General features: G+C 40.0%; 2 protein-coding genes across 2 annotated transcripts; both read right to left on the bottom strand.

Annotated features, from left to right (window-relative positions):
- Nucleotides 1–174: 174 nt before the first annotated feature.
- Nucleotides 175–13,562, bottom strand: LOC127354914 (stromal interaction molecule 2-like). The gene is made up of 12 exons (XM_051385287.1): nucleotides 12,863–13,562; nucleotides 9,973–10,103; nucleotides 8,438–8,549; nucleotides 8,161–8,272; nucleotides 7,901–8,016; nucleotides 7,439–7,616; nucleotides 7,167–7,344; nucleotides 6,840–7,001; nucleotides 6,580–6,680; nucleotides 6,246–6,499; nucleotides 4,801–4,987; nucleotides 175–4,641 (listed from the first exon to the last, which is right to left on the bottom strand). Exons 1-12 carry the CDS (start codon nucleotides 12,984–12,986, stop codon nucleotides 3,132–3,134), a joined length of 3,165 nt encoding a protein of 1,054 aa, XP_051241247.1. The 5' UTR covers nucleotides 12,987–13,562; the 3' UTR covers nucleotides 175–3,131.
- A 984-nt stretch (nucleotides 13,563–14,546) lies between these two features.
- LOC127354918 (recombining binding protein suppressor of hairless) lies at nucleotides 14,547–23,591 on the bottom strand. The gene is made up of 11 exons (XM_051385295.1): nucleotides 23,379–23,591; nucleotides 22,458–22,496; nucleotides 22,281–22,376; nucleotides 21,997–22,162; nucleotides 21,429–21,603; nucleotides 21,194–21,331; nucleotides 20,842–20,954; nucleotides 20,575–20,715; nucleotides 18,278–18,433; nucleotides 18,013–18,116; nucleotides 14,547–17,928 (listed from the first exon to the last, which is right to left on the bottom strand). The coding sequence occupies exons 1-11, from the start codon at nucleotides 23,396–23,398 to the stop codon at nucleotides 17,574–17,576; spliced, it is 1,503 nt and encodes a 500-aa protein (XP_051241255.1). The 5' UTR covers nucleotides 23,399–23,591; the 3' UTR covers nucleotides 14,547–17,573.
- Between the last annotated feature and the right edge of the window lie 240 nt (nucleotides 23,592–23,831).

Here is a 23,831-nt window from a genome sequence, read left to right as displayed (position 1 = left end):
TCATTATTATATTTTAGTACCACACACTTGCTGAATTCTCATTTTTAAGCTGTGTGCTAAATGTATTTATACATATATATCAGATATTCCCCTTGGCAAAGAGAGATTCTCTGTGATAACATTTATAGCAGTTCAGTTTCCACAGCATAAAGATCCAGAAAGATCCACAGCATGTCAGGAGAAAAAGCTTTATTGACCATAAATCCATTAACAGACATTTTATCAGGAAAGAATAATGTGGGTGAATGACTTACTCACTGCTGATCAAATCTGAAAGCAGGCAACAGATAACCTTTAATGTGAACAGTGTCCACACTGTTAACAACATGAACCACAGTGGTTATAAATGCTTGTTCTTTTTTTTTACATATTTCTGCTCTTTATCTATTTATGCTATGATTCCAAAAAGTTACAGAAGGATAACAGAGTGCACAATGAAGCTAATTCCAACCACACCATGTGCTTTATGTGATCAGTAAAGCTTACAGGAAACCCAAAGTGACAGACAGCCCCTCATATGACTGTAGATTGAAGCTGCAGTTGGCAACTCTCCTGACCTCTAGTGGACATGCTGCGTAAACACCCGTAGCGGAGACTCCAACAGTCCAAACCACATTATTGTGTTATTTGTGACAACCTAATTAATGAAATGCAATTTGTAATGGGCTTCTTCTAAATGTTACTCATTAACTTAAAAATAACTGCTTATGTTATTTTAAATAAGAAATATATGGTATATGAAAGATGTCTTAGTCAGCACTGCTTATTGAATATTTAAGGGCTCTAAATCAGTTCTTTTTAAATGTAAGAACATTACCCATCAAGTTTAATTACTGTACAGGAAGGTTCAATTCATCTCAAACTTCAGATAGGACAGTAACCCTCAAACATTAACTGCGAGGAGAGGAAAGGTGGCTGCTGGGATTTATATTGGGATATAGCCTGCTTGAGTAAAGGCATTATAATAAAATGCCAGCCACCCCTTTTAGTGCTGGAGAACCTTAAAAACAAGATTTATCATTTGACTGTGGTAAGTGTTTTGTGGTAGCCTATTTCTAACTTATTCTAACTAATTCTTGCCATTTTTGCATTTAGTTTTGCATTATTGCAGGCTATAAATCATATATCATACACGGGATAATTTATAATGCATTCAGATCATATTCAAGAGTTTTTTAAGTTTTAAGTTTCTTTCACAAAGGATTGAGAGAATTTATGTTGTCAATGTTAAGTTCTTTATTGTAGAACACTGCACAATATTTCCTTTTTCAAAACTTCACCATGTTTATTTTCCTATATCATCAGTTAATATTACATTCATTGTATCACTCAGTGCTTGTTCTTGTCTAAGACAAGGGAAAACATTTTAGCCATAGATTCCTTACTTAACACTGAAACAAATACATTAATCACGTGAAAAAATCCCAATAAGCAATTTTTTAAATCAAGTAAAAACTTCTGAATTATTTTAATTCAAATAAACTACTTAAGGTACTGACAGTATGCCTGTAAACAATATAAGTAAATCCTCCACAAACATCAACAATTCAAGCATTCAAAATATGCATTTAAATGCAAACACTTCTTATTTCCCCATAAATAAATAAATAAAAAACAGTTTGCAAACAAACTGTTCATGAGCATTTGGCAATAAGTTTTTTATTAAACTTGGGATGTCCCGATCCATAGGATCAAGATCAGGACAGATCCTTTTTTAAATGGATCAATATTGGCTATATTAAGTTTAACACATTTCCAAACCTGTGGGTTATTTGTTTGTTCCTTGTGTTAAAAATGCCCACAGCTGTGATCGAGGTACCGACATGTGAATGGTAGAGTGCACAATATAAATAGAAAGTAGCTAGCAGTCTCAGTTACGAAACATGTGAATCAGGGAACACGGTCATTTATATATATATTGTGTCTACTTCAGCAACATCTTAAAAGTGCTGATGTTTAAAAATGGCATTTGAACTTTTAATAGTTCTAGAAATTTAGATCTGAAGCTTCCTGCTACAATAGATCCACTCTGACACACCTCTACATGAATATACAAAACATTATTGGACAGGCTATATTTTCCTAGTGCAGACCTATTAAACTGTCACACATATTTAAGGCCCCTGAAAACTTGGTTTCAAATCCTAAATCAATCCTTAGTAACAATTAATAGTCTAGACAAAGTAAGCAGCTCCCAAATATAAAGTTAAGCAAAAAAAAAATCCTTAGGTATTATTTATTAAGAGTCTGAGCCTAAAAACTCCAATCTGCTTCATCAAGGCTGTGTAGGTGTTGTTTAATCACTTTAGGATCAAACTACCCACAACTGTTCTCAGATTCTGATGTAAATGTGAAATGCTAAATCCTGATTGAACCCTTGGGTATACGTGACATCATATTTTTCCAGATGTCCCCCACACAGTTAAAACCAGTGAGTGTTCTTACTCTGGCAGTAAATAGTGTTTAAATGTAGGGCCGTGTTATTCACAGAAGCTTATTGACAAAATAGGTTTTTCAGATCCTTTAAATTGTCTTACAAATTTTGATGTGTACACTGTGCACAAGCTGTGAGTATGGAAGAAATAACAACAATATCAGGATAGACTGTTTCATACTCAATACCACAGGCCTCAAATTGGGAATGGGGGAGGTATGATTGGGACATTCCTAAATTAAGCTACATTTCTCTCAGAAAAGAATACATTAGTTTTCTACTAAAGTCTAAAAAAAAATACATCTAAAATAAAATATGGTATCAACCATATGTTTACATAAGACTTAGATACATTAAAAAAAATCAACTTCAAATATTTCGACTGACAGTCATATTGATCTCACATTATGCAACTAACTTATGTGTCCGAATGTACTGTATTTTCTTGACTTTCAAGTATGTATTGTGATTCTGTCCGTGCCTTTAAAATCAAACTCAAAGAATGGAAACATTAATATGTTTTTTGTTTCTCTTACTCTGTTTTGTCATTCTAGACACCGCTGGCTGTAAATGTCCAGCTTTTGGTAAGATTATGCTTTCTAAAACTTTTCACTAAAAAATATCTTCAATTCTTCAATGAGGTCTAACTACTTTTCTCGTATTCAATAAAATGTTATCAATAAAAAAAAGTTAATTGTCAGAGTTTCTGAAGACCACTTTGAAGCTTATCTGGAGTTGACTCACTTTTCTTTTTAAAAAGATTTTTAAGCTTTAATGATTTCTTGCTCTTTTCCTTATTCTTGTGCCTGTCACCGGGTGATGGAGGAGATGATAAGGGAATCCTTGGTGGTGACATTTGTGGCTCTACCTCTGCTAGCAGCCTGCCCTGGGGAAGGTTGGGTGTTGAGGCAGAGAGGCTGGTTGCGGTCGTAGCCATGGAGTTGCAGGACTTCTCAAGAATTCCATCGTACACAAGCTGGCTCAAGGGACCAACAGCATAAAAGTCTGATGATGACTTCCATGACCCCTGTGAGGTTACCATAAGGTCTGGCTGTCCAATTCGACCTGGAGATGAACTTGATTCGGATGATCCCAACTCCTCCCTCATTATTGATTGTTTAGGTATTTCCATTGGAAGATCAACTCTATCCCTGGGGATTTTTCCTGTGGGAGTGTCTATGGAACTGTCCATCTCATCTCTTAGCATTCTTGGTATTCTCCGTCTGAGAGAACCAGAAGACATTTCAAGTTCATCTCTCTGTATCCTCCTACTTGTTGATGGGTCTAAACCAAACTCTTGCTTCTCTGTAGAGGATGAGGTATCCATTAGTGCTTCAAATTTCTCTCTGGGTAGCATCCTTATAGAAGCAGTATCCGTACAATATTCCAGCTCATCTCTAGATATCTTTCTTTGTGGTGTTCTAGTGGTCTCAGCCATTTTGTCCATTGCCAATGCCCTCATAGAGGAATCAAGCTGGCATTCTCCTTTATTCCATGGAGGCTTTCTAGAACCTGTGTCTAGGGACATTCCCATTGAATCTCTTGCAATCCTTATTGATACTGAGTCAAACTGACGCTCATCATCTCGTATCATCCTTCTTGAGGCAGTGTCCATTGAAGCCCCCATCATATCTCTTGATATCTTCCTATGTGCCACATCTGTTGTTGCTTCTAATTCATTCCAAAGCATCTTTCTCACATCCAGAGGTAAATCACCTCTTTCTCTGTATATATTCCTTGAAGCACTGTCCATCAAATCCCCTATTGTATCTCTCTCTACTTTCCTGGCTGGAGAGTCTGCATCCAACTCATTGGAATGCCCCTTTTTAACTGCAATATTCATGGGAACTTCACTCCTGTCTCTGGATATCATCCTTGATGTAGCCTCCATGAAAGACTGTTCTTCTTTGGACATCTTCAGAGAAGGGTTTTCAAGAGAACTATGCAGCACTTTTTCTTTTGCCATCATCCTGCAGGAAACATCTACTGAAGATTCAAGTTCTTGTACAGAAATTTTGCGAACTGGAGATTCAACCGCAGCTTCCGCTTCTTTACTCAAATGCCTTGTAATGGAGCTGTCTGAAAGCAGCTCAGTTTCATCATCATAGAGCTTTTGAGAAGAAGTGTCAACAGTGGGACATGAGAACATTTTGCTGAGAGGAGGTGAAGCCGAATATTCTGTGTCTGAAAACATCTCTTGGGAGTCTCTATTAGTGAGGGATAGGAAGATTAAGGGAAGGAAGGGACAAGAAGAAAGGAATGATCAATGACTGCATTAACAATGGTGTTGCTGAAACACAGTAGTTAAACATGAGCAGTGTGTTAAAACAAATTGGTCTCTAAAAGCTGTGGACAGGGAGACATACTGTTTCTTTAAAGTTTTCAGGAAGAGCTCCTCTTCCTCATCAAAGCAAGGGTATGGGGCTCGGATGGGGATGAGAAGGTCTGGGTCCTGGGAGATTATGCCAGCCTGTGGCTGATTAATGACGCCAGGACGACGTGCCCGACATAAGGTGGATCCCCGTGTTTGAGGAGAGCGCTTCATTGGTGGAACTGGAAATGAAGGAAGGCCAAATATGAACCAGTAAAACTGATCAATCCATACATAACAGACAGTGATATGGTTGTAGCAATAAATATGTACCCCTAGTTTTCAACCTTAAAGGCCTAATAACACCAGAAACTGTCACAGCAATATTTGACCATGCTTCCTCGCTAGTAGCTTGGTGATGTAGACACTATGAACAGGGCTTGTTGGCCAACTACTGTAGTTAGTGAGCTAACCACTGAAATGCTCACTGCCTGGGAACATGTTAGTGCTACAGTCACAGTAGACTTTCAAGCTTCTTCCTATTTTCTGTACTGTTTCTGTACCCTATAAAGAGTTGTTGAATAAGGAAAATAAGCTCTCTTAGCTAAGTTTAAGTTTGCAAGCTTAGCTCGGCCAATGAATAATAAGCTAAAGTTTTTTGTTAAAGATGTATTTGTGCCATTGACTTCTGGTTCATAACTGTCTGAAAACCATGTTTCTTCTGTGGAGCAGTTTATACTGGGACAACACAGCTAATAAGCCTTAATAACTTCCACCATTTTGGAATCTCTGGCTCTCCATTCCTTCAATGGTCAGCATTGTCAAGATAGCTTTCAGTTGGTCAGTGGTACAAGTTTAACATGTCAAAGTTGAACTAAATGCAATTAAATGTGTAGGTATGGATTAATCATTAACCGGATTGCTATTTTAGATGCTGGTGTTATTAGGCCTTAATGATACTAGAGCAGCTTTTTAGGAGCTATTTAGTTATGTATACTTTGCCTTACTGAACTGGGTATGGTGCTGTCACAAATACAGTAGATCAACACCAAAAGACAGGGGTACTTGAGACAATCCCTTACATTTCTGTTTTCAATTTACTGTGACATTAAGAATATCTGAGAATTTAAAACAAAAAAAATAGTGTGCCATGTCTGAGCTGCATCTACCAAGACCACAGTACTGCAACATTGATTTTAAATATGCATCAACACTAAATTTGCTGAATTTACTCCTTTGTATTGACCGATACCACATATCCCTTGGATATGCATTGAACATACAGATGAATGAAAAATGTAAATAAAGTTCTGTTATGAGTGGAGAAACACAACAGTTGCAGATCATTCCATACAAGACATGGAATCACTAAATGGTTTGATACAAATCACCTGCCTTGTCTTACACAGTTACCAGGTCTGAACCTGACTGATCACTTTATGGACACTCATGGGGATGCAAATAAAGACTCAACCTAACCTAATTTTTCCTGTTACCTACCTGGCATCTGTGGTAAGATTGGAGAAGCAGACTCTTCTAACAGATCCTCTATAGATCCATGGACGGAGCTGTGGCATGAATAAGAAGGCTGGGGCACTCGGGGCAATCCAAGAGCAACTGAATCTGAGTAGAGCTGAGCAGTGAGGTTTGCTAGGCCAGGATTCCTAATGATGGGGAACCCACAGAGGCGCTCAATCTGCTGCCAGCGATGGAGGCGTTCCCGAAGGCAGGCTGTTACTTCAGACAGAGAATTCCTTTGGGAGATACAAAGACCTTTGTGACATATGTCACACATTACACTAACAAATCTTGCACAGGTAATTTTGTGACTCACTTTGCCTCCAGGATTTTGTGGTCAACTTGGTCTAGAGAGGAGCTGTGGGCAACATGGAGAGTCCCCAATACAGAACTTCTCTTCTTCTTGATCCTCTCTGCCTGCAAGGAAGTGCAGGTCAGTTAATAAAAAAAATGCTGCATTTATAGACCTGTGTCTAAACATTCCCCTTGCCTTTTTTTTTTGCAATTATGCATCATGTCATTCTAAATATACTCTTGACCACTGTTCATTTGTGTCTCCCTTTTTTCTTGAATTACCTCTTCCTTGGCAGAGACAAGCTGTAGTACAGCACTCTGCTTCTTGACATTGTAGTACTGGACCTCTACCTCATGCGTCAGCTGCAGCCACTGCTGGAGGGCCTCTGAGGCAGTCCAGCTAGCATGCATTTCCTCCTCTGCCTGCTTCAGTGCTCCAAGAACCTGAGTGGATAGCATCAGTCAAATGTTCAGTTCAGTGTGCAGAAGAGAGAAAACTGTAGTTAAAGCTTTTCCCTAAAATCCTCCAAACTATAGCAAGAATGACATGCATCTAGTGCAGCATTTGCAAAGTTGTGTCCTCTTGTGTATGGTACGCAGTGTGTCTACCTGCTCCAGTTCTTCCTCTGCATATCGGAGGCGGCTGAGCTCACTGACAGCTCCCTGCCTCAGCTTGTGCAGACGGTGAGCCTCCTCCTGTGCCCCAATGATCTCATCCCTCATCTTCTCCTCGAGATTCTGTTTCTCCTCCGCAACATTTCGTTTTTCTTCCTGGGCTCGCTCCAGTCTGAGAAAGTGAAATGTTTTTAGTGCAATCAAACAAAACAAAGTCAATTCAAAAATGTACTGTGAGGTAGAGACACTAAAGAGTGAATACTCACTGTTCCTGCAGCTCTATGAGGCTCTGTTCAGCCCTCTGCAGACTTTCCAAATCTTTCATCATCTTGCCTATGTGAACTTTACTGGCTTTGTTTTGGGCCTGAGCAAACCAACAGCCTCCAACTCCCATCACCACTGATACAATTAGCAGGAGGTCCTTCATGTAGTTGTGAGGGGGACCTATGGTGGATTGAAAACAGTTATTAATTGTGCATGGATAGTAAATACATCATAAATGATGGGATTATAAAGAGCTATTTTAATTAAACATAAAGTTAGCAAAATGGAGTAAACCAAAAACACAAACAGGAGCTTTAATGTGAACATGTCAATAGTTTTCCTTCAAATACAGGAAAAACCTGAGGAAACTGGAAAAGTTTGGTGGTATGCACAAACAAAAGGAATAGATACATTAAAGAGAAATAAGAGTAGGGAGGGGAAAGAGGGAGAGGACTTATTCTTACGTGTAGGTGGTCCAAACAGGACGACATCCAGAGCTTTGATATTGAGCTTCTGTTTGTCTCTCTGGTCCTGAACCCTCAGATGGCCACTCAGGAATGAAGGCTCATTAGCTGCAATCCTGCGCGAATATGTCATAGGCAGTTCAGCGTGTTGATATGACTCTTAACAACAACTGACTTGTTTTTACAGTGATGTGCTTGACCAAGAGCACACAAGTGAGGCAGTGTTGGTTGTCTAAAGCGTTGTCATTGGATATTCTCACCTGGGGAGTGTGTTTCCATTGACCCTAAAGTCTTTAAAATTCCTCTCATACTGTGGCAACTCAACAAACTCCTTCAGCCAGCGAAGCACCTCATCTTGAGTCCAATTATGTACTGATTAGTGAGACAAGGAAAAAAAAGCAAAGTGAGACAAAACGTGAGACAAATATACATGGAAAGACAAAGTAGAGCTGGACATCGTTGGACACAAACACACACACACACACACACACACACACACACACACACACACACACACACACACACACACACACACACCTTCAGACGACTTCCAGCCCCTCCAGAGCTCCTCAATTGTGATGTGCTGGTCTTCTCTGTGCAGGTTGCTGTGTTTGTTGGTCTGCTGCTGCTTCATGTCTTCAATGATGAACTGAAAAGACAGAGAGGGATGGAAAGAAGAAGTGAAAATACAGACTTTTTCAAGAGCAAATTTAGGTGTAACAAGAGCATAACATTAGCTGAGCACGAATTCTCCATGTCTCTGTCTAAAGTAAATTAAGTGGGTGTAGCAGTGTGTTATGTACTTGTATTTAAATTTAGGAATAAGGAGTGGGTGTTTTGAGACTGTTTTTATTTAGAATGAATGCAGCAGCATGAGTGTGTATTGCAAACTTCAAGGATTATGAGAGGTGTGTGTGTGTGTGTGTGTGTGTGTGTGTGTGTGTGTGTCTTGGAATGTGCCCTTGGCTGTAAACTGGAGCTTCATATGATGGCTAGAGGAATTTTGAGGCTGTGTTCTTATGAGCCTAGGCCCCTCCCCTGACATCTCTATGGCAACCGCAACCCGAGCCCCTGGATACTGTATCCCTGAACTGCATTCTGGAAGGCAAATGCATTCTAGAATTCAGGATTTACTACCAATGTCACATACAACCAAGACACACAGACACACACACACACACACACACACACACACACACTCCTTGGACAAAATAGCCTCTTTACTCACTCTGGATGTGATTTATTCTGAAATTTAAACTGAATACCAAAAAACATGTGCAACAGAATATACAAAATCACAAACATGCATGTACATCTAATAAATATGTTTTCACACACGTGCAGAGATGAAAGACTTTTTTACTTGACAAAATGAAACATGTGTTTTGTTTTTGGCTCATAACAAAAATGTTTGCCTCTACTTTTGGGTCTACTATTCTTATTTAGCCCTGTTAAGGTCCCACTGAGATACAAGATATCTTTCTCCAGGGAATACTGGTAATATATCAAACGTCTACAAAAGAAAAGCGGCAAATAAATATGTCAAACCTTTCTTTGAAAACTAATTTTGTTACATTTAGGAATTAATTTCACCATTAACATGTATTCATTTTTTACTTACTACTACTAAAAAGAAATGAATGTGATTAACAAATAACTGAAGTTTCATCAACTTGAAATATTTCCTCTTTTGGTTTTGGATAATATATCACTCTACTAAGAGAGGCAGCATATCACTTCAAGTTGTTGTAACAGCCATAACAAACTGGCTGAAGTATAAGGAGAGCTGGAGTCAGGAAACAGTCAGAGGAGTTATACCCTTAAGTATAAATATGAAGGTCACCAGTGTTACAGTATTCTATTAGTGCAAACCAATTTTGTCACTGAGCCAAAAACAAAGTTATACCGTTGCTATCCTTGAAGTAGCATTTGACTCTTCCACCAGCCAAGACAGCTGTTGTTGCATTGCTTTAGCCGGTCTGTCTCTTGCATGCAAGAACATACCCTCCTAACAAGGATTCAAAACAGCTAAGAAAATGGTGTAAACATTTCATGAAGAGTGAGTTTTGTACCTCCACACTCTCCTCCACCTCAATCCCTCCATCTTGGTCATCATCCATCATGTGATGGATGCTCCGCAGAGCCTCCAGGCTGTAGCGATCCGCCTCGCTCATACATGGTGGAGACACCACCATGCAGGGGTCTACATGGGTCAGGAGGGGGATGACATTATATTAATCATTATTTCAATCAAATTACTATATCCAGGGAGTACCTTTCATTTATTTATTATTTCTGCTCACTTAATTAGCCGAACACTGTATGATGACTGCTCAACATACAGTGGAGATACAAGGAAAGATCATCTAATATTTGCAGTGCTGAGAGATTGTTACTCTTTTGGCTTATAAAATAAATGCACAATGAATCATTCCATTGATTTACCTTTTCCTCTGTTTGTCTATTGTCTAACTGCCATGGTTTCAAACAATTTTTGGGCCAGCAATTATTATAAGTTCAGTGTGTAGGATTTAGTGGCATCTAGCAATGAAGTTTCAGATTGTAACTAACTGAACACTACTGTCGTCTGTATTTAAGGACCTGGGAATGAGAAAGGGTTGTGAAGTGTGTAAGAGAAACTCCGCTGGCCACAAAATCTGTGAAAAAGGCAAAAGGCTCTTTCTACAGCCAGTGTTTGGTTTGTCCATTCTCAGCTACTGTAGGCTAAAACATACCTATGAATATTATATATATTATATTCAATTTCTGCCAATAGATCCTCATAAATTATTTAATTTTTATCATAATATATTAATAATAAATAATTTCACGTTTATCAAAATTAATTATACTAGTGGCTAAGACTCAATATTCAATATAATAAGACACATATAATCTCAGCCTCCCTAATTTGATTCTAGACAGGGACCTTTGTAACATTGTATCCCCCTTCATCTCCCTATGTGTTCTGTCTGTCTGTGTCAATGACGCTTTAAATTCCTCCATTATGGAAATATGACAATTACAATCTACATTTACTACATTAGGGAAATATGGACAATAAATTAAGTGTATAATGCATTTGTTGACAATCTCACCTCAAGAAGCACTAGGTAGCCACTATATGGACCTTGCACTTTTTTGAGGTAAAAACAACAACCGAGAAGAAGATTGGCATAAAGGGGCCCTTTTGGATGCCCCTATTGGAATTTCCCCATTGTGGGACACATAAAGGAATCTTATCTATTTATTATTATTATTTATTTTATTTGAGCAGGGACAGTGCACAATAAAACTAATTATCTATGTCTTATGGGTACTAAAGTAGACTGTTACAATTTTAACCAATTGTGAACTGGCAACACATATTGTCAATGAGAAACACTGTTTTTACACTGTATTCTTGTCAGTAATCAGCTCAAGCTGCAGAATGCCATCCAGAATGGTCCAGTTTAATGTCATAAAAATAAAACATGTTTTAAAATAAAACAACTGTAGCAGTTTCGACTGGTTTAACAAACAAGTTTCAGGTTCAGTGTTTGCATCATGGACAAAACAACTGTTGTAATTAGGCTTTAAATCTTACAGTATGTTCCAGGCTTAAGTTAAATACTGGAACACAAATGCATGAGATGATGACACACAGCTTTCCGTCATCTGTCATATTGAGTCAGAGCCCATTTTTGTCCCTGTGACTCTAGAGTTGATGCTTCAAGGAGCTGAAGGGACTGGGGGTCAAAGGTCTGCTGGTAAAATCCACTATCAAAACAAGCTCCAGTAACACTAGATGCTCTCCATTAAGATGTATGTAAAGCCAGAGACTTCTGGGAAAAAAGTTAATTATTTTCTGACGTTAGTAATAGTATTTTTTCATGTGGGGCAACCCCTCTTACAATTTGTCCATGTTCAGCAAGTCAATGCAGGACCATTGGGGTATGCTAGTGCAAGATTATCCGCTGACATAGGGCTCTATAAGCATCAGGTGTGCTTGCTTGGAGAAAGTTTCTATAGATACAGCAAGAACAACCCAAACTGAACACTTGGGGACGAAATTGCTTAAAATGATTCATCATTTCTTTGATTGATGTATGCATCGGATACATGACAGGTGTGAGCTGTTCTTTCAAAATAATAAAAAAAAATAGTCCTGACAATCTCATGCTTCACTCGAGACAGTCAGTACGGCCATCCTGAAATATTCAGACATTTAAGAGTAATTATCTATAAAACGATCCATGTTAGAGCGAGAACAGTTCCACAGCCAGGAGATCACTGTAGAGAAAGCAAAGACATCAATCCCCTGGTTGTTGATGAAACTTACATTTCTCATCATTGAGGTTGATGGGATATCAAATATAAATGGTGTATGCATAGGCAGGCCTGTGTGTGGGTGTGTGTGGGAACTCCACATATGACCTGAGTTTAACCCTTTCCACAGGTGAGCTGAAGCTGTTTGAGTCCTGAGCACACAAGACTGGACCACAAAAGCAGAAGCATTTATTTATTTTTTTTTAAATTAAATGTAACAAGAAAGAAAAGTCCTTGTTCTTCTTGTTTTTCCTAAATTTATTTTTGGAGGCATATGCAAGATTAATAAAAATGTACCAACAAGGGTTCTGATTATTTAAGCTGTTCTTATTCCTGTGGAATAATTGTGCTTTAAACTCTAAATTTTTATTATAATCAAACTGGGCTAAAAAACAAGGTTATTCTTTAAAAACACTTTTAAAAAAAGGAGAGATTAAAAGTTGTAGTTTCAGTTTGTATCATTAGAATGCAAAAAGTCAACCACAAATCATGATACATTAATTTGGAAAGCAAATGTCAACAAACAGATTGTCATTCAACGATGCAAACACTTTATCAAGCATAAGTGATAACTGTGTGAGAAGTGATGTCCAGCTTTCCTATTTTCAGATTCAGTCTCTCTGTTGTTGGCTCGACGCATCATTCAGCACATACCTGTTGGGTCGAAACCTGCGTTCCCAGCGCGGAAGGTGAAACCCTGGAGGTCCCCGGCGCCTTGCGCGGCCACAAAGAGCGCAGCGGGGAAAACGAGGAGCAACAGAGGGGACAGAGGGAGCATTTCAGGTGGCAGACTATGTTGTCGTCCAGAGTTGAGAAACTCTTCACAACAGATGGAGAAATAACATGTACCAACCCCCGTTCAGGAGGCACCAGTGTCAGTCTGTGTTAAGTGATCTGTTGCTATTACGGGTACAGCCAGAAGCGAGATGTGATACCGATGATTCACTTGAGAAATCAGATAAACTGGATTGTAGTGCGCAGAAAGTCCCAATAGACTTGGGAAATGATTTGCAGAGGCATCCGAACACAAGAGGGCTGTGCGTAAAAATACTCCAAACGTGGGTAATGGTATTCCGGCAAAAAAATTACTGTTAGAAATCCATACTAGTAAAAAATAAACAAATAAAAAGTTAGGATAAAAGGTCATCCATCATTAATACAATCCAGTGTTACGCACAGCAGATCTCAGCGTTTTAAGGGCGCATGGAAACACCCTATTTAGGACCGTTTGGTGTTTAACTGAAGGCAACACAGGCCCATAATCCCGCTGAGGGCTCGCACTGCTCCTCTGTTCCTCTTTTTCCAGCTGGAGTCTGTGTTGTGTCGCCTTCTGGTCTCTTTATAAACCAGCTAATCGCACTGGTCTAGCGCGCTGTTCTCTCTTCTGTTACCGGTTTCCCAACAGAGACGTCGAGATGTGACGTTCTTACTCGGAACTGTCCGCTGTCTCTCCCCCACCCGTACCCTTTCTCTCCCCCTGTCTCTCTCTAACCACAGGGCCCCCCAACACGTTATTATGTTTCCTAACCCACTCCCCAACCCCAGCGCACGGGGGATCAAACATTCCTTTTTGCTACGGCGTTGATCCAGTGACCTCGATATGCAGTTTTTGGATACGTTTGGCCGACCATTTGTAACAGAGCTGAGCAACTGCTCAGAGTGCGCAATACTGGAACCAAACAGTCTCTCCCACTTGATTTTTGCTACCCTTTCTGGTTTTGTGGCTTTGCTGATTCTGGTTTGGGTGGGGGGGATCAATTAAAGCCCCTCAGGCCTCACTGTGTTGCTTGAGATCTAGACTATCATGCCAGGAATAGCATGTCATATGGCCGGGCTGTCTGGGTCTGACAGTTGTATCCTTGTTCACAGATCTTCAAACCATGGTGGGACTTAGTAAATGTTTGTGCACCTGTTCATGGGGGGTTCTGGTGTGGGTGTCGGTTTCTTCATCACACTTGCAAACGCAGACACACAGTATGCCTCTTTTAACTAAATTAAACTAAATTATTAAAACGTGAGGAGTGAGGGACACATAATACACACACACACACACACACACACACACACACACAGACTTAAACAGTAACCAAGTGTCAGCTTTCATTCCAGCAATTCGGCTCACAGTTTAAAAATAGTGGGGCAGATTTGACCTCTACCCAGTGGAGCATGCCCAAGTGGCGAGTGTCCAAAAAGGCCTCGGCAGTATCCGAGTGAGGATACAATATATGTGCATTTTACAGGATTGCATCCAACCTCATTGGTGATTATGAGACAGAGAAAGGAGAAGAAGAAAATGCCAAACTCGATGAAACAAACAGCCACCAGAACACAAGTGATATTCAACTTCAACTTGTTTTTATTAATGACCTTCATGACACTGAAGAACCTTGGCAGATAAAACTTCAAAAGCAATGAACAAGACTGAAAAGATGGAAGACTGGCATCATATAGGGAAAGAGCAGTGAGAAACTAAAGGCAGGATATGAGAATAAAGACACTTCATAAACACTGAAGAGCAATGAAAATGCCCATTAAGCTGCCGGTATGACAACATGAGGCTGAATTAGCGTGCTAGCTCACAGTTGACCTTATGACAGTTCTAATGTGCGTCACACATGTCCTTGTAGATATTGTGAGTGGTACATAATGACTGACCAAAACATCAAAGTAAGGCACAGTTGCTGCACAGTTGTAGATACAGTTACAGTACAATTTGGGATTTTTCCAGGTGACCAAAATGCCACTTCCCTCCACCTCTGCAGAATCAGATGTAATAAACACTGAATTAAATCTGGAGATGATGCATGCATTTCACTGTTGTGCACTGTAAATGGACACAAAGCTTGTTCAGATGGGACGCAATGGTACCACAAAGAGGTGTCGCTGGTTTGTTGTGATGTAAATACTTTAGCCATACGACCATAAATCTACTCCTAGACATGCTGAAAACACAAGAAATTAAGTGATATACATCATCATCATGAACGCATCCACCTGGCAAATTTACTCAAAACTCAATCTTGAAACATGATATACAGTATGATACAAAAAGCATGATGGAAATCAGGATCAGGAGACATCTGAAGTTTTCAGTCAGATACTCTTGGTAGTGGTTTTAAGGCAACATAACCTGAATGACATAATGTCATTCCTGACTAGTTTAGTGAGTCAGTTCCATTTTTATGTTCCACCTGCTGAACAAGGTAGGTAGAGAGAACAAACTAGGAGTTTGAATCTGTACAAATCATCACCTTATTGCATAAGACCCAAAGCACAACCACTGCTGGTTGTATTACAGTGAGTTCTACTGTAATTGCAGTCAGATGGCACGTTTGACAAAACAAGATTGACCAAGATTAAATCCAAAGTATCTGACGTTACTGAGCGTAGGTGGACTGTGAGGACAGTGCTACGAGCTAAAAGGCAGAGACAATGTTATTAAAGCTCTTCCTCAAACAAAAAAGCTCAAACTCAAAAAGGAAATGTAAAGCCCCTTGCACGGACTGATGTCTTGAACATGACTAGACAAGATATTAGTTTTAACTTTCTCTCTTTGTCCCTCGACTTAGCAGTGATTTCTACATAAACTGCACTGCTGTGTACATAGCTATGGTAAAATAGGTAGTGATTATGTTTAGATTTGAGTTTAGGCACAAAAAAAGCATGCTGATTAGAAAACACAGGCCTTGATCTCCCAGAATACACTGATAAGTGTATTACATAATATCCCACACATACACTACACTCATTAAAAATGTGATTTGATATAAAAAGTATTTTGTGACTGATCAGCTAAGGTAGCTATGTCAATAACTGCGGGCACATATCCACATCTTAAATGTCTGATGAGTCTCCCAACAACTGTAGTTCAGTCATTTCTTTTTCCATTGTTATACACCATGTAAAATTGCTGTAATGACTGTTAAGTAATTTGGAAATCTAGTTCCAAAACACGAGTGAAGATCAAAGAAAGATGAGAAAAACAGAAGAGCTGCAGTCGGACTATTAAGAGACGTACTAACAGGCCATTTCCACCTCTACCACCCCAATGAGGCAAAACTCAAATAGGAGTCAACATGACAAAAATTCTATTTGGTAACAAAAGTGAACCTTACTATGCAGTATCATACAAAAATGTCAAAATGTACCTCGGCAAAAGCTTATAAAATATAATATGAATAAAATAATATAATAATATTCCTTGGTCCGTAAAAACTATGTTACTCTTACAACAAATTTTCCCTTGCACACAACAGATAAATCAACAAGCTCTTCAGTACAAACATGACCTTGGTAGAAAGACAGCATAGTGAAATAGCTTCCAAACCCACAGGCGTATATATATATATAAAAAAAAAAATAAAGTACAAAAATTGTACAAATCAGGCATGTTGTGAGAGTTAGACGGCAGATTCATCTTCTTTTAGATGAAGGTCTTGGATCTCAAGGTCCTTTTTAGTGAGGCTTTTGACATGTCCACAACAAGCCACGAGAGGGAGCTAAAGAGAGGATTCAGTCAAGTGTTGTCCTTAACCTCCCCCCCCCATCTCTCTTTAGCATTCCTGTTGATCACAGTTGCTCTCTGATCAAAGAGTTTCTGAGTCTGCAGTGTGTGTGCAATTACTCACAGGTCCATGAGCCTCTTTGGAAAGTACATGTACACATTTTCCCACTCAGTCATTCAAAGCATACATACAACACATATACAGAATAAGTCTTACCATCACTCCTGGAGTGCACATATAGATTATATTTGTAGCAAGGTACAATGACGCATTTACTTTCTTAGGAGGCTAGGGTCATTTGGAGCAAACGAACAGATTCTGTTATTTTTTCCCCCCAATCTATAATACAGAGTGGTATGCAGTGTGGAATCAGTGCGCTGTACGGCTGTCTCTGTTCAGTTTAAAGCTCGACCGGCTAGACTGCTACGTATCTGCTCAAGATTGTGGGTCAAACGCTTGAGTCAAGTTTTTAAGCTGCACGTTGTCTCTGGCGAGTAATGCATCCGACCTCTCTCGTATTTTATTTGAATATCGGCTTCAGCCATCGAACAGAAGATTTAGGATCCCACAGGCTCAACAGGACAGACTGCAGAACTCTTTTGTTTCTCCGTCTGTCAAACTGTTACATCAGAGTTTGGGTTTCTGAGTAGGCCTCTGTGTTCCTGTGCGGACAAAGCACTGTATGCTAAAGGGAGTGATTAAATTGATGCACTGCAGCCACTTATTCGTAACATCTAATGTAATATATGTTGCAATATTTGTTTTGCTGTCTGGGTAAATCTTGTGTTTTGTTATTTATGTGAAACAGTGTATGCCCTGTGACACAAGACAAATTTCTGAAGAATATTCTGATAATAAAGTCAAATCAAATCAAATGACAGCGCTGACATGTTGGATGCCCCCGATGACATGCCTGAGTCACTACTGTTGTAAGCCCCTTGGCCGTCCGTGAGCCCGCCCAACGAGGATGACGGTGAAGATGAAGATGCTGGTGACGATGAAGAGGTGCTATGTGAGCGCAGAATGGCTCCGGCGGCACTGCAGTGGGGCCGGGGCCCCGGTTCAGGGGTGTAAGTAAAGGTGAGGGCGGTGGCGTAGATGATCCCATCATTGCGGACCAGTGTGACGGGAACCTGAACCGGCTGTCTCACCCAGCGCCAGCCCTCCCTGAAGGCAGAAATGTCTGGCACCACGCAGAGGACACTCTCGCCACACCTAAGGGGACAGTCGGATGAGACGAGGGTTTCAGTACTCGAGCCAGTACGCACTAATCTGCGCTCATGGACATAAACACCTCACCTGTACATGGTGTCAGCCTCCACATCTCCGAACCACACTCTGAGGTTAGGGGTGAAGTTCTGCCCTGTCAGCTCCAACATTGCTACATCGCCTCCACCGTTTAACTTGACACAGACATAGAGAAGAGGTTTTGTGTCTTTAAAAGGTCTCCACAAGCTGAGTAAAAACTTAAAGAGGAAGTAGTTGGTAATCAGTGGCACTCATGTTTGTTGATAAAAAAAAAACATTACAAGCATATTTTCCAAAGGATAGGCTGTGTGCGTACCTGTAGACTTTCCACCACAGGGACAGGTGTGACAGGTGTGAGGACGGGGCCCATACCCTCATAAAAGGTGTATTCTGCCTTGTCAGTGCTAATGATAGTCCAGGAAGCCCCATCATTAATAATTTCCTTGTTAGTCTCTTTGGAGCAAGCTGTGGCCTGGAAAACAACAACAAAAAAACATAGCAATACATTTTCCACATTTATATGTAACAGGGAGAAAAACACTTCTTTCTTTAGCTAGCATAGTGTCAGGTAGGAGCTTGCCAATGACAGGGACACAGATTAGACTTCTCCTCTCTTGCCCTGGAACGCTCATTAAAACAATTGGCTAGACCTCTTGTGTGAGTACTAATTTCACAACACGTACTTGCTGGTAGGCAATGCTCTCAGCAAACAGGTTATTATCCTGTTGTCAACAGGCAGAAACAGTAGCAGTATCCCAGCTCACAATAACACTTTTTTGAAAAAAGCCACCGACAGAAACATCACAGAGGTTTCATACTGAAAGCTTATACATTCTTAATTGCCTGTAACAATATTAACTTTCCATATTTCCTTTTCTACAAAAAACAGTTTAAACAAGCTGAATATTAAAAAGTGAGCCACATTTCAGATCATAAAATGTGCCTTTTTGGCATGTGTTTAATCTTGTGGATTTTATCATGAATTTTCATCGTAAACCTGTGAAGTGGGAATTCAATTAATTTCCGCCACAAACAATGTTAGGTGACTTAGCACTTATCCTGGCATGAATCAGCATGAAACCCTTCAAGATAAACAACTATGGTAGAAAATATCTGGATAAAAAGTTGAAGGTACAAGCTTGTTTACATAAAAACGTACAATGACTACAACTCCCAAAATGCATTTTTGCTTTGGGCAATAAGGTGATGATTTGTACAGATTCAAACTCCTAGTTTGTTCTCTCTACCTACCTTGTTCAGCAGGTGGAACATAAAAATGGAACTGACTCTCTAAACTAGTCAGGAATGACATTATGTCATTCAGGTTATGTTGCCTTAAAACCACTACCAAGAGTGTCAAGTCACCGAGCTCAAAAATGTGTTACGTACACCATTTAAAGCAGGCGGAAGCAGCAGCTTAATAATACAATCTGCAGCTTAAACCAATTTATGTTCGAATTCTGGGTAAATTTTGAATGAATGTGGCAACTATGATGCTGTGATCTGTTACCAAGAGCAATGAAAAATATACTACAGCTCTGATTTGTGCCTCTGGCAGGCTTCTTTTCCATAGCAACAGTGGTTGAGTTTCATGAGTATTAGATTTAGAGAGGTCTGTCATGCAAATCTGACTTGATTTCTCAGAAACAAAGTTGAATTAACTAAAACTGATAGCCACAACATAAACCCGAGACAACATGACATTATCTGGAAGAGTCCCATGTTTCCAATACCAATAAGTAGCATTAAGTTTATCGAAAAAAAATAAAATTGAAAATGGAATACAAAATGGGGGAGTAAATCTGGAACAAGCAGCTCCTCCCACTTCGCACCTTTGGTTCAGATTTTAATCTTAACCAGGGATCAATTTAATTCAATTCAATTCAATTCAATTCAATTCAATTGTATTTGTATAGCGCCAATTCATAACAGAAGTTATCTCAGGACACTCTTCAAATAGAGTAGGTCTAGACCGAACTCTTTAAAACATTAATTACAGCGACCCAACAGTACCACCATGAGCAAGCACTTGGTGACAAGGGCAAGGAAAAACTGCCTGTTAAAAGGCAGAAACCTAGGACAGATCCTCCGGCTCTAGGTGGGTGGTCGTCTGTCTCGACCAGTTGGGGTGAGAGAGAGAGAGAGAGAGAGAGAGAGAGAGAGAGAGAGAGAGAGGCAGAGAGAGAGAGAGAGAGAGAGAGCGAGAGACAGACAGACAGGTGCACAGCAACAACAGTATTGGCAACCCTTAATATCCATTTTTGCCAAAATATAATGGAAAATGTGCCAGGTCAGGACGTAATGTATGAAGCACATTTTAGTTGATTACATTTTCTCTTTTAATTTGATTGCTACACATGTTTAGAACTGGAAAATGTAAGAATCACTTTAGGCCTGCAACAACTGGAGATTGGCTCAAGAGCTGCATGCAGCTCAGGAGCCACAAACTGCGTACTTCTGATCTAAACCATCTACTGTTTTTTGTCAATATGAAAAAACGGAACTGATATTTCACAAGAACCAGACTCAAAAAGCAGAATTACTACCCTGTCAAACTACAACCCGTTATACTCAAACCTATGTGAGTGTGTTTGAGTGTGTGAGATAGCACACCTGGAACTGGATGATCCTCTCCTGTGAGAGACAGAGATACATTCTGTCTGTATCTTTCAGATAGAAGCAACACTTGTGAAGCTGGGACACTGGGTCATCTGCGTCCATTAATGCTGTCTGCTTGTCCACTTTGCGAATCACCTGAGGAATTTTGGAGGCAAACACAGCCAACATAAATACACAGAAACAAATAATGTACGTGCAATTTAACACAAACACATATGCACAGTTACAAGCATGTCTGCTGACTTATAGACATATTCATACCAGTCTCGGCAGGGCCATGCCAGTAACAGAACAGACCAATTTGACCGTCTGGCCATAGTGAATATAGCCATCTCTCACAGCAAACTCCTCTCCTTCAGACTCTTCATCGTCCACTAAACAAAAAGACACAGAACACAAAAATGAATTAAATGTCTAGAACCTTCTGTACCTTTAAATAAGTGCTACAGGTCAGTGCAAAGAGTCAACAAACACATGAAATAAGATAACTACACCATTAAAATGTATGCATCCTCTTTTATGCAGGTAAGGTTTAACATCAATAGAAACAGAAACAAAGGAAACTGGCACACAGGATCAAATACAATGGGAATGAAGATACTGTGTGACTTACAGAGGTGGATGTAGAAGGCACCCCATTGTTGGGAGCTGGCGAGAAAGTTTCCCCCCTCCACATGAAGATACCTGGTACTAACCGTCTGGGAACGCAAGCGGTTAAACAACGCCACCTTGGTCCCTGAAGCTATACACACTGGGGAGATGAAGACAGGAAGAGTGAGTGATAGCGAACGACTACATGAGCTACTGTGTACGTGTGTGTTGTGTGTGTTGCACATCCTCGAACTCACAATCTGCGTTTTTCAAGGACTGTTTCTTCTTGGAGGGCTTGGAGATGACCTTGATCCTCTTGCTGAGGAAAACTCCTATGTTGGCGCTGTTTCCATACAGCATCTTCACAGACAGCATGAAGTGTTTCCTTTTATCTGAGTCGCTGATATACAGTGTCTTAGCTGTACAGAAGTGCTAAAGCAGGGAAGAGATAGTGGTTAGGGGATTTTGTGTGAGTGTGTGTGTTTGTTTGTCCCCCTTTCACTTCCCTTTGTGCCCTTCTGAGAAGAAGTTCATTAGTGGCATTGATGTAATAAGAAAACAAGCATGAGGCATGAACATTGTAAACAGGGTATTGCAGCAACAAACAGAGGATATAGTCAAACTGCAAAGCGAAGCAGATGTTTATTTCATGTTGTGGTTACTTTGTACGGTAGTAGTGAGGCAGAACAAGTACGTTGTATATTGCGAAATTCGAGTCGGGTATGGGAAGAGTATGTGAACAGTGAAGATTTCCATCACTATCACATGGAAATATAATTAAAACTCCTGCAGTACTGTGGCATTATATTATAAATTCCTACTCACCTTCCCCTCCAGATTGAGTTGCTGCATCTCCTGCTCACTGTTGCCTATCCCAATGAACGCACATGGCTGGGCCTCCTGCTCTGTGCAACCCTCCTTCTCCATTATCTCCAACTTCTTCTTCCAGCCACTGCCCATCAGATACACACATGGTGGAGGGCAGAAAAACCTAATTGAGACAAGCAGAGGTCAAAAAACATACAGGGATTCCGAAGCATGTGTTTTCAACAGCATATAATTCTCCATCAAACACCTTCAAATTGAAGGTATGCAGCTTTTTAACAAACCTTTTTTCATTGCCATATGACTTTTGTGCAACTTTTGCATGTAGTATGAGCACTGTTTGATCATCTTTGCCCTTCAAGTAATTCCTCATGGCCTCCCTAAAATGGGAAACACGTGTTAACACTTTGACAGCACAGTACAGATTGTTTCAACATCTACTTTAATCAACTTCTCCTTACCTTGTCAGACGCTGAGGCTGAGGTCGCTCACCAAACTTCCTGCAAAACAAAAACATCAGGGTGCAAGGTGTTTACGGGTAGTTTCAGTGCTGAGTTAGTGTAGCAAAGATTAAAACAACAAGTTTGACTAAAAGCAAGAGAAAAAAATGAGGCAGAGTGTATAATGTCAGTACTATCTTTAAACCAGGGTGGTTGTACTATCACAGCTGGTTAAGAACAAACATAAAGGTGTAAAACCACAGATCCACACATGGTACACGGTTTTGTGTACACTGTTTAGTTTAATGGAGCTACTGTACAGTATATAATATTGTAATAATGTAGAGTTTAAAAGTACATCTGTAAAACAATACTACACTATTATACACTGTAAATAGTGCCATAACTATAAATAGTACTGTAACATATTATGAACTGATCACTCTCTATTTGAGCTACGTTTTAATGATAGGGAAATTAAAGTAATCTTGCAATAATCTGCTATAACTACTGAAAGCAACTGCTGTGACGGTAATGTACGTTAACAACAACAGCCTGAGTAGTTTGTAAAAAAAAAAAATATTACATTGTTGCTGTACTCGGCTTGTTGAAACAGAAATGAAACAGGCACAGAAGAAGTAGTTAAGCCAAAACGCAACACTGCTGACTGACAGAAAGTTTTGGAATTTGTTTGAAACAGAGTCAATATCGCAAGGACAGCTCAACAAATGGCAGAGAAAGCAGGCGATCCTACGAAGAATAGTTTTGCACAAGTGACCCCACATCAGCCACAAGTAGCACTGTGTGGGGTGAGCTAACTGAGTCCAGGGCAACAGTGCGAACACATAAAACATCACTCATAAACAGTACAAACTGGCAACGGTTTAACACAAGATAACAAAACTTTTTAAATTAAATTATGCTTTGAATTTCACCACTTACCCCGTAACAACGGGCGCCATCTTCCAAATAACTCTCCCCCCCCGTAAGAAAAAAAAGAGAAAAAAAAGAAAAGGTCCAACAATCGCGAGATCCCTCCCCCAGTCCCCTCAACCAAAGCCAACGGCACAACAGAGGAATACTGGAAGGAAAAGCAGGGAGAGAAAGAGGGGGAGGTGTGACGGGGCAAAGGGGTGAGAAGAGGGGGAGGGAGTGGCGACGGGCAGAGGGCAGACGCCAAAACAACAGGCGTGGGAAAGTTACAAAGTCGCGCGAGAACGGAAAAACTCTCACAATAGACATGAGTGGAGATGGGCCGATTATATCGCGAGATGAGGAGGAAACCTCACAACTTGCTTTTTTTCTTCTCAAGGCACTCGCACTGTAACTCGATTCCCACGCCTTATTGAGCAATAAAGCAAACTACACCTCTCTACATAGAAGAGCTAAGAAACA

This window comes from Dicentrarchus labrax, unplaced genomic scaffold (assembly GCF_905237075.1).
Source record: "Dicentrarchus labrax unplaced genomic scaffold, dlabrax2021, whole genome shotgun sequence".
Lineage (NCBI taxonomy): Eukaryota > Metazoa > Chordata > Actinopteri > Moronidae > Dicentrarchus > Dicentrarchus labrax.
Note: the sequence above shows the minus strand (reverse complement) of the source record. Positions and strands in the feature narration are given on the sequence as shown.

Bases quoted from the DNA above. Each gene is read 5' to 3' on its own strand.
- LOC127354914 (XM_051385287.1), bottom strand. From the start codon at position 12,986: ATGCTCCCTCTGTCCCCTCTGTTGCTCCTCGTTTTCCCCGCTGCGCTC. The intron at 8,273-8,437 runs GTGTGTGTGTGT...CTCACTAATCAG, and splicing joins GGGCTGGAAGTCGTCTGAAG to TACATAATTGGACTCAAGAT. The intron at 8,017-8,160 runs GTGAGAATATCC...ATATTCGCGCAG, and splicing joins AATGGAAACACACTCCCCAG to GATTGCAGCTAATGAGCCTT.
- LOC127354918 (XM_051385295.1), bottom strand. From the start codon at position 23,398: ATGGCGCCCGTTGTTACGGG. The intron at 22,497-23,378 runs GTAAGTGGTGAA...TTTGTTTTGCAG, and splicing joins ATGGCGCCCGTTGTTACGGG to GAAGTTTGGTGAGCGACCTC. The intron at 22,377-22,457 runs GTAAGGAGAAGT...TTCCCATTTTAG, and splicing joins CAGCCTCAGCGTCTGACAAG to GGAGGCCATGAGGAATTACT.